Raw genomic sequence first — 15,000 nt, forward strand, 5'->3', positions numbered from 1 at the left:
CATACAGAATATGTGTATGGCAATAAAAGAAGATGAATAAATGAAGTGATACATTGTCAGGTGTGAGCAGGCCTCTGTGGAAGAATGTTCACTGCTGCACTCATCATGCATTTGACTGACACACTCATGCATGTGTTGAAGTGAAGGACAGAAGTTGTGGTACATTCCACTTTCCTTCAGCTACGTTCCTCAGAGATGTAGGATTTTTTATCAGCCAGCAAAAGTTGCAACTTTATCGTCGATGTTCTCTACTAAATCCTTTCAGCAAAAATATGGCAATATCGCCAAATGATGAAGTCTGACACATAGAATGGATCTGCTAAATAACAACATCTCATTTCAGTAGGCCTTTAAAATGGTTTACCTTTAGGGGACATGCTTTGTTGTCCCCATAATGTCAAAGGTCCCCTAAAGTGACTTTGTAAACAAAGCCACGTCCCCAATAAGTAAGCATGGCCACAACACACACACACACACACACACACACACACACACACACACACACACACACACACACACACACACACACACACACACACACACACACTGCATGGTCAATTGTCCATACAGAATGGTCTTTTTAGAACATGAACAATTGATTATATTTGTGGCTCATGTCACGGTCTACTGTACGTGTGTGTACTTGTATGTGTGTGTGTACGTGTGTGTGTGTGTACTTGTGTGTGTGTGTGTGTGTGTGTGTGAGTGTGTGACACACAAGATGGTGCAGGAGTGAATTTAGGCCACCACTTGCTCATTCACACTGCAGGCTAGAGAGATGAAAGTGAAAGTGAAAGTGAAAGGGAAGCAGACAAATGAGAAAGTGGGCCATTGCAGCAGAAAGAGAGAGAGAGAGAGAGAGAGAGAGAGAGAGAGAGAGAGAGAGAGAGAGAGAGAGAGAGAGAGAGAGAGAGAGAGAGAGAGAGAGAGAGAGAGAGAGAGAGAGAGAGAGAGAGAGAGAGAGAGAGAGAGAGAGAGAGAGAGAGAGAGAGAGAATGTTCAAGCAGCTGCAGGCTGGCAAGAAGAAGAAGAAGAAATTGTTGGAGAGATCTTTCAACAATTGTACAATAAATACATTTTCATAGGGACATTGTGTGCTCTTTTCTCTGCTGCCTCTTGTGTTGTCTTGTCTTGTGTGCAATGCTGCATGTTGTGTTGTCTTGTGTGCGATGCTGCATGTTGTGTTGTCTTGTGTGTTATGCTGCATGTTGTGTTGTCTTGTGTGCTATGCTGCATGTTGTGTTGTCTTGTGTGCGATGCTGCATGTTGTGTTGTCTTGTGTGTTATGCTGCATGTTGTGTTGTCTTGTGTGCTATGCTGCATGTTGTGTTGTCTTGTCTTGTGTGCTATGCTGCATGTTGTCTTGTCTTGTGTGCTATGCTGCATAATGTGTTGTCTTGTGTGCTATGCTGCATGTTGTGTTGTCTTGTGTGTTATGCTGCATGTTGTGTTGTCTTGTGTGCTATGCTGCATGTTGTCTTGTCTTGTGTGCTATGCTGCATGTTGTGTTGTCTTGTGTGCTACGCTGCATGTTGTGTTGTCTTGTGTGCGATGCTGCATGTTGTGTTGTCTTGTGTGCTATGCTGCATGTTGTGTTGTCTTGTGTGCTATGCTGCATGTTGTCTTGTCTTGTGTGCTATGCTGCATGTTGTGTTGTCTTGTCTTGTGTGCTATGCTGCATGTTGTCTTGTCTTGTGTGCTATGCTGCATGTTGTGTTGTCTTGTGTGCTATGCTGCATGTTGTGTTGTCTTGTCTTGTGTGCTATGCTGCATGTTGTCTTGTCTTGTGTGCTATGCTGCATGTTGTGTTGTCTTGTGTGCTATGCTGCATGTTGTGTTGTCTTGTCTTGTGTGCTATGCTGCATGTTGTCTTGTCTTGTGTGCTATGCTGCATGTTGTGTTGTCTTGTGTGCTATGCTGCATGTTGTGTTGTCTTGTGTGCTATGCTGCATGTTGTCTTGTCTTGTGTGCTATGCTGCATGTTGTCTTGTCTTGTGTGCTATGCTGCATAATGTGTTGTCTTGTGTGCTATGCTGCATGTTGTCTTGTCTTGTGTGCTATGCTGCATAATGTGTTGTCTTGTGTGCTATGCTGCATGTTGTCTTGTCTTGTGTGCTATGCTGCATAATGTGTTGTCTTGTGTGCTATGCTGCATGTTGTGTTGTCTTGTGTGCTATGCTGCATGTTGTGTTGTCTTGTGTGTTATGCCGCATGTTGTGTTGTCTTGTGTGCTATGCTGCATAATGTGTTGTCTTGTGTGCTATGCTGCATGTTGTGTTGTCTTGTGTGCGATGCTGCATGTTGTGTTGTCTTGTGTGTTATGCTGCATGTTGTGTTGTCTTGTGTGCTATGCTGCATGTTGTGTTGTCTTGTGTGTTATGCTGCATGTTGTGTTGTCTTGTGTGCTATGCTGCATGTTGTGTTGTCTTGTGTGCGATGCTGCATGTTGTGTTGTCTTGTGTGCTATGCTGCATGTTGTGTTGTCTTGTGTGCTATGCTGCATGTTGTGTTGTCTTGTGTGCGATGCTGCATGTTGTGTTGTCTTGTGTGCTATGCTGCATGTTGTGTTGTCTTGTGTGCTATGCTGCATGTTGTGTTGTCTTGTGTGCTATGCTGCAACAAGACAAGACAGCTAGGATAGCGTTGTTAGTTTTCAACACCTTTTGGTGACATTTGATGACTTGGTGATGACATTTGATGACTTGGTGATGACATTAGATGACTTGGTGATGACATTAGATGACTTGGTGATGACATTAGATGACTTGGTGATGACATTAGATGACTTGGTGATGACATTTGATGACTTGGTGATGACATTAGATGACTTGGTGATGACATTAGATGACTTGGTGATGACATTTGATGATTTGGTGATGACATTTGATGACTTGGTGATGACATTTGATGATTTGGTGATGACATTTGATGACTTGGTGATGACATTTGATGACTTGGTGATGACATTTGATGACTTGGTGATGACATTTGATGACTTGGTGATGACATTAGATGACTTGGTGATGACATTAGATGACTTGGTGATGACATTTGATGACTTGGTGATGACATTTGATGACTTGGCAGGAGTGAAAGTCAAAGTCAAAGTCAGTCAAAGTCAGCTTTATTGTCAAACAACTGTTTGTACAGGACATACAGGTGGACGAAATTACGTTCCTCTCACAACCACGGTGTCTATAAATATAAAGTGTAAAAGAAGAATAAAAAAGACAACAATTTAAAAAAAATATACAGGGGAAGAAGATAATACCAGAATATCTATAATATCTATCTAACACATCCTGGTTCTCATAATGAATAACATTTGTTTTACTAACACAACTTTTGTGTTTACATTTGATAATAGATGACTTACCTGCCTTTGGACGTCCCTCAATGGGATGCTTTCTCCACAGGTGCTACAGCATGAAAGTGGTGCTATTGTGGTATACCAGCTCCACATAGCAATGTTTGCATACCACTGCCTTTTCCTTGCATTTTAGTGTGAAGTGTTCCCACACCTTACACAACTTTTGTCACTTCTTAATTCCCTGCTTTTGTTATGGCTCTTGTCTACTGTCATTGCCAGTTATGTGGTTTTATAAACTCATTTAAAGGAGCGGTGTTGTGCAGTGTATCATCTGTGACACAAACACGCTGTGCAACACCTAAATGTGCAGTGTATCATCTGTGACACAAACACGCTGTGCAACACCTAAATGTGCAGTGTATCATCTGTGACACAAACACGCTGTGTAACACCTAAATGTGCAGTGTATCATCTGTGACACAAACACGCTGTGCAACACCTACATGTGCAGTGTATCATCTGTGACACAAACACGCTGTGCAACACCTAAATGTGCAGTGTATCATCTGTGACACAAACACGCTGTGTAACACCTAAATGTGCAGTGTATCATCTGTGACACAAACACGCTGTGCAACACCTAAATGTGCAGTGTATCATCTGTGACACAAACACGCTGTGCAACACCTAAATGTGCAGTGTATCATCTGTGACACAAACACGCTGTGCAACACCTAAATGTGCAGTGTATGATCTGTGACACAAACACGCTGTGCAACACCTAAATGTGCAGTGTATCATCTGTGACACAAACACGCTGTGCAACACCTAAATGTGCAGTGTATCATCTGTGACACAAACACGCTGTGCAACACCTAAATGTGCAGTGTATCATCTGTGACACAAACACGCTGTGCAACACCTAAATGTGCAGTGTATCATCTGTGACACAAACACGCTGTGCAACACTTAAATGTGCAGTGTATGATCTGTGACACAAACACGCTGTGCAACACCTAAATGTGCAGTGTATCATCTGTGACACAAACACGCTGTGCAACACCTAAATGTGCAGTGTATGATCTGTGACACAAACACGCTGTGCAACACTTAAATGTGCAGTGTATGATCTGTGACACAAACACGCTGTGCAACACCTAAATGTGCAGTGTATCATCTGTGACACAAACACGCTGTGCAACACCTAAATGTGCAGTGTATCATCTGTGACACAAACACGCTGTGCAACACCTAAATGTGCAGTGTATCATCTGTGACACAAACACGCTGTGCAACACCTAAATGTGCAGTGTATCATCTGTGACACAAACACGCTGTGCAACACCTAAATGTGCAGTGTATCATCTGTGACACAAACACGCTGTGCAACACCTAAATGTGCAGTGTATCATCTGTGACACAAACACGCTGTGCAACACCTAAATGTGCAGTGTATCATCTGTGACACAAACACGCTGTGCAACACCTAAATGTGCAGTGTATCGTCTGTGACACAAACACGCTGTGCAACACCTAAATGTGCAGTGTATCGTCTGTGACACAAACACGCTGTGCAACACCTAAATGTGCAGTGTATGATCTGTGACACAAACACGCTGTGCAACACCTAAATGTGCAGTGTATCATCTGTGACACAAACACACTGTGCAACACCTAAATGTGCAGTGTATGATCTGTGACACAAACACGCTGTGCAACACCTAAATGTGCAGTGTATCATCTGTGACACAAACACGCTGTGCAACACCTAAATGTGCAGTGTATCATCTGTGACACAAACACGCTGTGCAACACCTAAATGTGCAGTGTATCATCTGTGACACAAACACGCTGTGCAACACCTAAATGTGCAGTGTATGATCTGTGACACAAACACGCTGTGCAACACCTAAATGTGCAGTGTATGATCTGTGACACAAACACGCTGTGCAACACCTAAATGTGCAGTGTATGATCTGTGACACAAACACGCTGTGCAACACCTAAATGTGCAGTGTATCATCTGTGACACAAACACGCTGTGCAACACCTAAATGTGCAGTGTATGATCTGTGACACAAACACGCTGTGCAACACCTAAATGTGCAGTGTATGATCTGTGACACAAACACGCTGTGCAACACCTAAATGTGCAGTGTATCATCTGTGACACAAACACGCTGTGCAACACCTAAATGTGCAGTGTATCATCTGTGACACAAACACGCTGTGCAACACCTAAACCATAATACATGTGGTATATAAACACTACATAATACATGTGGTATATAAACACTACATAATACATGTGGTATATAAACACTACATAATACATGTGGTATATAAACACCACATAATACATGTGGTATATAAACACCACATAATACATGTGGTATATAAACACTACATAATACATGTGGTATATAAACACTACATAATACATGTGGTATATAAACACTACATAATACATGTGGTATATAAACACCACATAATACATGTGGTATATAAACACCACATAATACATGTGGTATATAAACACTACATAATACATGTGGTATATAAACACTACATAATACATGTGGTATATAAACACCACATAATACATGTGGTATATAAACACTACATAATACATGTGGTATATAAACACTACATAATACATGTGGTATATAAACACCACATAATACATGTGGTATATAAACACTACATAATACATGTGGTATATAAACACTACATAATACATGTGGTATATAAACACTACATAATACATGTGGTATATAAACACTACATAATACATGTGGTATATAAACACTACATAATACATGTGGTATATAAACACTACATAATACATGTGGTATATAAACACTACATAATACATGTGGTATATAAACACTACATAATACATGTGGTATATAAACACCACATAATACATGTGGTATATAAACACCACATAATACATGTGGTATATAAACACTACATAATACATGTGGTATATAAACACTACATAATACATGTGGTATATAAACTACATAATACATGTGGTATATAAACACTACATAATACATGTGGTATATAAACACTACATAATACATGTGGTATATAAACACTACATAATACATGTGGTATATAAACACCACATAATACATGTGGTATATAGTGAACATTAGAGTATGTGTGTGTGCTCGTGTGTGTGTGTGTGTGTGTGTGTGTGTGTGTGTGTGTGTGTGTGTGTGTGTGTGCATGTGTGTGTACTCCTGTCTGATCTGCCTTTACTTGCAGAGCCCCCTGGTGGCGTGTGACAGCAAGGTCAGCGTGTCCAGTAAGTTAGTGTCGACTCTGCAGAACATCAACAACAACAGACAGCTGACCATGCAGCAGACAGGTGAGGCCTTCATGTTGTCTGCTACTAAGTACACTATAGTCATACAAGATGATTAGTGACAGTCTGCTACTAAGTACACTATAGTCATACAAGATGATTAGTGACAGTCTACTACTAAGTACACTATAGTCATACAAGATGATTAGTGACAGTCTACTACTAAGTACACTATAGTCATACAAGATGATTAGTGACAGTCTACTACTAAGTACACTATAGTCATACAAGATGATTAGTGACAGTCTACTACTAAGTACACTATAGTCATACAAGATGATTAGTGACAGTCTACTACTAAGTACACTATAGTCATACAAGATGATTAGTGACAGTGTACTACTAAGTACACTATAGTCATACAAGATGATTAGTGACAGTCTACTACTAAGTACACTATAGTCATAGAAGATGATTAGTGACAGTCTACTACTAAGTACACTATAGTCATACAAGATGATTAGTGACAGTCTACTACTAAGTACACTATAGTCATACAAGATGATTAGTGACAGTCTACTACTAAGTACACTATAGTCATACAAGATGATTAGTGACAGTCTACTACTAAGTACACTATAGTCATACAAGATGATTAGTGACAGTCTACTACTAAGTACACTATAGTCATACAAGATGATTAGTGACAGTCTACTACTAAGTACACTATAGTCATACAAGATGATTAGTGACAGTCTGCTACTAAGTACACTATAGTCATACAAGATGATTAGTGACAGTCTACTACTAAGTACACTATAGTCATACAAGATGATTAGTGACAGTCTACTACTAAGTACACTATAGTCATACAAGATGATTAGTGACAGTCTACTACTAAGTACACTATAGTCATACAAGATGATTAGTGACAGTCTACTACTAAGTACACTATAGTCATACAAGATGATTAGTGACAGTCTACTACTAAGTACACTATAGTCATACAAGATGATTAGTGACAGTCTACTACTAAGTACACTATAGTCATACAAGATGATTAGTGAGAGTCTACTACTAAGTACACTATAGTCATACAAGATGATTAGTGACAGTCTACTACTAAGTACACTATAGTCATACAAGATGATTAGTGACAGTCTACTACTAAGTACACTGTAGTCATACAAGATGATTAGTGACAGTCTACTACTAAGTACACTATAGTCATACAAGATGATTAGTGACAGTCTACTACTAAGTACACTATAGTCATACAAGATGATTAGTGACAGTCTACTACTAAGTACACTATAGTCATACAAGATGATTAGTGACAGTCTACTACTAAGTACACTATAGTCATACAAGATGATTAGTGACAGTCTACTACTAAGTACACTATAGTCATACAAGATGATTAGTGACAGTCTACTACTAAGTACACTATAGTCATACAAGATGATTAGTGACAGTCTACTACTAAGTACACTATAGTCATACAAGATGATTAGTGACAGTCTACTACTAAGTACACTATAGTCATACAAGATGATTAGTGACAGTCTACTACTAAGTACACTATAGTCATACAAGATGATTAGTGACAGTGTACTACTAAGTACACTATAGTCATACAAGATGATTAGTGACAGTCTACTACTAAGTACACTATAGTCATACAAGATGATTAGTGACAGTCTACTACTAAGTACACTATAGTCATACAAGATGATTAGGGACAGTCTACTACTAAGTACACTATAGTCATACAAGTTGATTAGTGACAGTCTACTACTAAGTACACTATAGTCATACAAGATGATTAGTGACAGTCTACTACTAAGTACACTATAGTCATACAAGATGATTAGTGACAGTGTACTACTAAGTACACTATAGTCATACAAGATGATTAGTGACAGTCTACTACTAAGTACACTATAGTCATACAAGATGATTAGTGACAGTGTACTACTAAGTACACTATAGTCATACAAGATGATTAGTGACAGTGTACTACTAAGTACACTATAGTCATACAAGATGATTAGTGACAGTCTACTACTAAGTACACTATAGTCATACAAGATGATTAGTGACAGTCTACTACTAAGTACACTATAGTCATACAAGATGATTAGTGACAGTCTACTACTAAGTACACTATAGTCATACAAGATGATTAGTGACAGTCTACTACTAAGTACACTATAGTCATACAAGATGATTAGTGACAGTCTACTACTAAGTACACTATAGTCATACAAGATGATTAGTGACAGTCTACTACTAAGTACACTATAGTCATACAAGATGATTAGTGACAGTCTACTACTAAGTACACTATAGTCATACAAGATGATTAGTGACAGTCTACTACTAAGTACACTATAGTCATACAAGATGATTAGTGAGAGTCTACTACTAAGTACACTATAGTCATACAAGATGATTAGTGACAGTCTACTACTAAGTACACTATAGTCATACAAGATGATTAGTGACAGTCTACTACTAAGTACACTGTAGTCATACAAGATGATTAGTGACAGTCTACTACTAAGTACACTATAGTCATACAAGATGATTAGTGACAGTCTACTACTAAGTACACTATAGTCATACAAGATGATTAGTGACAGTCTACTACTAAGTACACTATAGTCATACAAGATGATTAGTGACAGTCTACTACTAAGTACACTATAGTCATACAAGATGATTAGTGACAGTCTACTACTAAGTACACTATAGTCATACAAGATGATTAGTGACAGTCTACTACTAAGTACACTATAGTCATACAAGATGATTAGTGACAGTCTACTACTAAGTACACTATAGTCATACAAGATGATTAGTGACAGTCTACTACTAAGTACACTATAGTCATACAAGATGATTAGTGACAGTCTACTACTAAGTACACTATAGTCATACAAGATGATTAGTGACAGTCTGCTACTAAGTACACTATAGTCATACAAGATGATTAGTGACAGTCTACTACTAAGTACACTATAAACATACAAGATGATTAGTGACAGTCTACTACTAAGTACACTATAGTCATACAAGATGATTAGTGACAGTCTACTACTAAGTACACTATAGTCATACAAGATGATTAGTGACAGTGTACTACTAAGTACACTATAGTCATACAAGATGATTAGTGACAGTCTACTACTAAGTACACTATAGTCATACAAGATGATTAGTGACAGTGTACTACTAAGTACACTATAGTCATACAAGATGATTAGTGACAGTCTACTACTAAGTACACTAGAGTCATACAAGATGATTAGTGACAGTCTACTACTAAGTACACTATAGTCATACAAGATGATTAGTGACAGTCTACTACTAAGTACACTATAGTCATACAAGATGATTAGTGACAGTCTACTACTAAGTACACTATAGTCATACAAGATGATTAGTGACAGTCTACTACTAAGTACACTATAGTCATACAAGATGATTAGTGACAGTCTACTACTAAGTACACTATAGTCATACAAGATGATTAGTGACAGTCTACTACTAAGTACACTATAGTCATACAAGATGATTAGTGACAGTCTACTACTAAGTACACTATAGTCATACAAGATGATTAGTGACAGTCTACTACTAAGTACACTATAGTCATACAAGATGATTAGTGACAGTGTACTACTAAGTACACTATAGTCATACAAGATGATTAGTGACAGTCTACTACTAAGTACACTATAGTCATACAAGATGATTAGTGACAGTCTACTACTAAGTACACTATAGTCATACAAGATGATTAGTGACAGTCTACTACTAAGTACACTATAGTCATACAAGATGATTAGTGACAGTCTACTACTAAGTACACTATAGTCATACAAGATGATTAGTGACAGTCTACTACTAAGTACACTATAGTCATACAAGATGATTAGTGACAGTGTACTACTAAGTACACTATAGTCATAGAAGATGATTAGTGACAGTCTACTACTAAGTACACTATAGTCATACAAGATGATTAGTGACAGTCTACTACTAAGTACACTATAGTCATACAAGATGATTAGTGACAGTCTACTACTAAGTACACTATAGTCATACAAGATGATTAGTGACAGTCTACTACTAAGTACACTATAGTCATACAAGATGATTAGTGACAGTCTACTACTAAGTACACTATAGTCATACAAGATGATTAGTGACAGTCTACTACTAAGTACACTATAGTCATACAAGATGATTAGTGACAGTCTACTACTAAGTACACTATAGTCATACAAGATGATTAGTGACAGTCTACTACTAAGTACACTATAGTCATACAAGATGATTAGTGACAGTCTACTACTAAGTACACTATAGTCATACAAGATGATTAGTGACAGTGTACTACTAAGTACACTATAGTCATACAAGATGATTAGTGACAGTCTACTACTAAGTACACTATAGTCATACAAGATGATTAGTGACAGTCTACTACTAAGTACACTATAGTCATACAAGATGATTAGTGACAGTCTACTACTAAGTACACTATAGTCATACAAGATGATTAGTGACAGTCTACTACTAAGTACACTATAGTCATACAAGATGATTAGTGACAGTCTACTACTAAGTACACTATAGTCATACAAGATGATTAGTGACAGTGTACTACTAAGTACACTATAGTCATAGAAGATGATTAGTGACAGTCTACTACTAAGTACACTATAGTCATACAAGATGATTAGTGACAGTCTACTACTAAGTACACTATAGTCATACAAGATGATTAGTGACAGTCTACTACTAAGTACACTATAGTCATACAAGATGATTAGTGACAGTGTACTACTAAGTCATATAAATGTGCTTAAAGGTGCAGGACAACTTTTAGCTCACCAGTTGACTGCTTGCAGGTCATCAGGTGATTGAAGATCAGCGACGTCGTCTGGCTGACTTGAAGCAGAAAGCGGCGCAGGAAGCTCAGAGTCAGTGGGAAGCTCTCCATGGTTCACTTCCTCACCTGCTCACCTCCACCTCCTGTAGCCCCGCCCCCTCACACCTGCTGCGCCACTCCATCCTGCACCACCACCCCCCCTCAGCTGGAGAGCAGCCCTACGACACACTCAGCCTCCACAGCTCAGACAGTCTGGAGACCTGCTCACCTGACTACTTGGCCAGGTAACACACCCTTGTCCAGGTAACACACACTTGGCCAGGTAACACACACTTGTCCAGGTAACACACCCTTGTCCAGGTAACACACCCATGTCCAGGTAACACACACTTGTCCAGGTAACACACCCTTGTCCAGGTAACACACACTTGTCCAGGTAACACACCCTTGTCCAGGTAACACACACTTGTCCAGGTAACACACCCTTGTCCAGGTAACACACCCTTGTCCAGGTAACACACACTTGTCCAGGTAAAACACCCTTGTCCAGGTAACACACCCTTGTCCAGGTAACACACCCTTGTCCAGGTAACACACACTTGTCCAGGTAACACACTCTTGTCCAGGTAACACACCCTTGTCCAGGTAACACACACTTGTCCAGGTAACACACCCTTATCCAGGTAACACACCCTTGTCCAGGTAACACACCCTTGTCCAGGTAACACACACTTGTCCAGGTAACACACACTTGTCCAACCCTTGTCCAGGTAACACACCCTTGTCCAGGTAACACACACTTGTCCAGGTAACACACCCTTGTCCAGGTAACACACACTTGTCCAGGTAATACACCCTTATCCAGGTAACACACACTTGTCCAGGTAACACACCCTTGTCCAGGTAACACACACTTGTCCAGGTAACACACTTGACTTTAGTGGAGCTACACGCGGAGAGAGTAACTACATATATAACTACAGTAATTGTTGTGTACATATAGTTATTACATAGTAACTACATATATAACTACAGTAATTGTTGTGTACATATAGTTATTACATAGTAACTACATATATAACTACAGTAATTGTTGTGTACATATAGTTATTACATAGTAACTACATATATAACTACAGTAATTGTTGTGTACATATAGTTATTACATAGTAACTACATATATAACTACAGTAATTGTTGTGTACATATAGTTATTACATAGTAACTACATATATAACTACAGTAATTGTTGTGTACATATAGTTATTACATAGTAACTACATATATAACTACAGTAATTGTTGTGTACATATAGTTATTACATAGTAACTACATATATAACTACAGTAATTGTTGTGTACATATAGTTATTACATAGTAACTACATATATAACTACAGTAATTGTTGTGTACATATAGTTATTACATAGTAACTACATATATAACTACAGTAATTGTTGTGTACATATAGTTATTACATAGTAACTACATATATAACTACAGTAATTGTTGTGTACATATAGTTATTACATGGTAACTACATATATAACTACAGTAATTGTTGTGTACATATAGTTATTACATAGTAACTACATATATAACTACAGTAATTGTTGTGTACATATAGTTATTACATAGTAACTACATATGTAACTACAGTAATTGTTGTGTACATATAGTTATTACATAGTAACTACATATATAACTACAGTAATTGTTGTGTACATATAGTTATTACATGGTAACTACATATATAACTACAGTAATTGTTGTGTACATATAGTTATTACATAGTAACTACATATATAACTACAGTAATTGTTGTGTACATATAGTTATTACATAGTAACTACATATATAACTACAGTAATTGTTGTGTACATATAGTTATTACATAGTAACTACATATCTAACTACAGTAATTGTTGTGTACATATAGTTATTACATAGTAACTACATATATAACTACAGTAATTGTTGTGTACATATAGTTATTACATAGTAACTACATATATAACTACAGTAATTGTTGTGTACATATAGTTATTACATAGTAACTACATATATAACTACAGTAATTGTTGTGTACATATAGTTATTACATAGTAACTACATATATAACTACAGTAATTGTTGTGTACATATAGTTATTACATGGTAACTACATATATAACTACAGTAATTGTTGTGTACATATAGTTATTACATAGTAACTACATATATAACTACAGTAATTGTTGTGTACATATAGTTATTACATAGTAACTACATATGTAACTACAGTAATTGTTGTGTACATATAGTTATTACATAGTAACTACATATATAACTACAGTAATTGTTGAGGTGATAAATTACATGAATAAATGCAGTAACTGTACAGTTACATAATGAAACAAATAACAAAATACAATATTACTAAGAGTTTGAAGGTGGAACATGAAAGTAAAGTGATTATGTATGTATTATTATATTAAACATGAAAGTAAAGTGATTATGTATGTATTCTTATATTAAAAGATGAAAGTAAAGTGATTATGTATGTATTATTATATTAAACATGAAAGTAAAGTGATTATGTATGTATTCTTATATTAAAAGATGAAAGTAAAGTGATTATGTATGTATTATTATATTAAAAGATGAAAGTAAAGTGATTATGTATGTATTATTATATTAAAAGATGAAAGTAAAGTGATTATGTATGTATTATTATATTAAAAGATGAAAGTAAAGTGATTATGTATTATTATATGATGACTCTTACACTATCTGTACTTTGTTGTAAGTTGATATCTAAACTGAATGCTTTCACAATTAATGATTGCATTTGAACGAGATCTAATTGTTGCTCCTCCAAGAGTTGGCCAAATATAATATTGATGATATTAATAAGTGAAAGTCATCAACATATCACTGGAGGGCAGTACACTAAGATATGTATCGCTAATAAGCAGTACACTAAGATATGTATCGCTAATAAGAGCAGCATGTAGCAATGTTTCATATGCTGGAAATATATCACTTCTTCTTGGAGCAGCTGGTATCACACACTGGTATCACACACTGGTATCACACATTGTTATCACACACTGGTACCACACATTGTTATCACACACTGGTACCACACACTGGTAGCACACATTGTTATCACACACTGGTATCACACACTGGTATCACACATTGTTATCACACACTGGGATCACACACTGGTATCACTCACTGGTATCACACACTGGTATCACTCACTGGGATCACACACTGGTATCACACACTGGTATCACTCACTGGTATCACACATTGTTATCACACACTGGTATCACACATTGTTATCACACACTGGTATCACACACTGGTATCACACACTGGTATCACACATTGTATCACACACTGGTATCACACATTGTTATCACACACTGGTATCACACACTGGTATCACACATTGTTATCACACACTGGTATCACACATTG

At 37.1% G+C, this 15,000-nt stretch overlaps 1 protein-coding gene across 7 annotated transcripts in view; it reads left to right on the plus strand.

Moving 5' to 3' along the window:
* Nucleotides 1-15,000, plus strand: part of LOC133663107 (pleckstrin homology-like domain family B member 1) — a 115,936-nt gene that overhangs the window by 76,651 nt on the left and 24,285 nt on the right. For all 7 annotated transcript variants that reach the window (XR_009828244.1, XM_062067334.1, XM_062067332.1 and 4 more), the window contains 2 exons: nucleotides 6,587-6,689; nucleotides 11,549-11,813. Coding sequence is in view for 6 of the 7 variants with exons in the window: in XM_062067334.1 (XP_061923318.1) it covers nucleotides 6,587-6,689; nucleotides 11,549-11,813 (368 nt within the window). In the remaining variant the exon portion in view is untranslated. The remainder of the gene's footprint in view (nucleotides 1-6,586; nucleotides 6,690-11,548; nucleotides 11,814-15,000) is intronic.

The sequence above is a fragment of the Entelurus aequoreus genome, linkage group LG13 (genome assembly GCF_033978785.1).
Source record: "Entelurus aequoreus isolate RoL-2023_Sb linkage group LG13, RoL_Eaeq_v1.1, whole genome shotgun sequence".
In the NCBI taxonomy this organism is placed as follows: Eukaryota; Metazoa; Chordata; class Actinopteri; order Syngnathiformes; family Syngnathidae; genus Entelurus; species Entelurus aequoreus.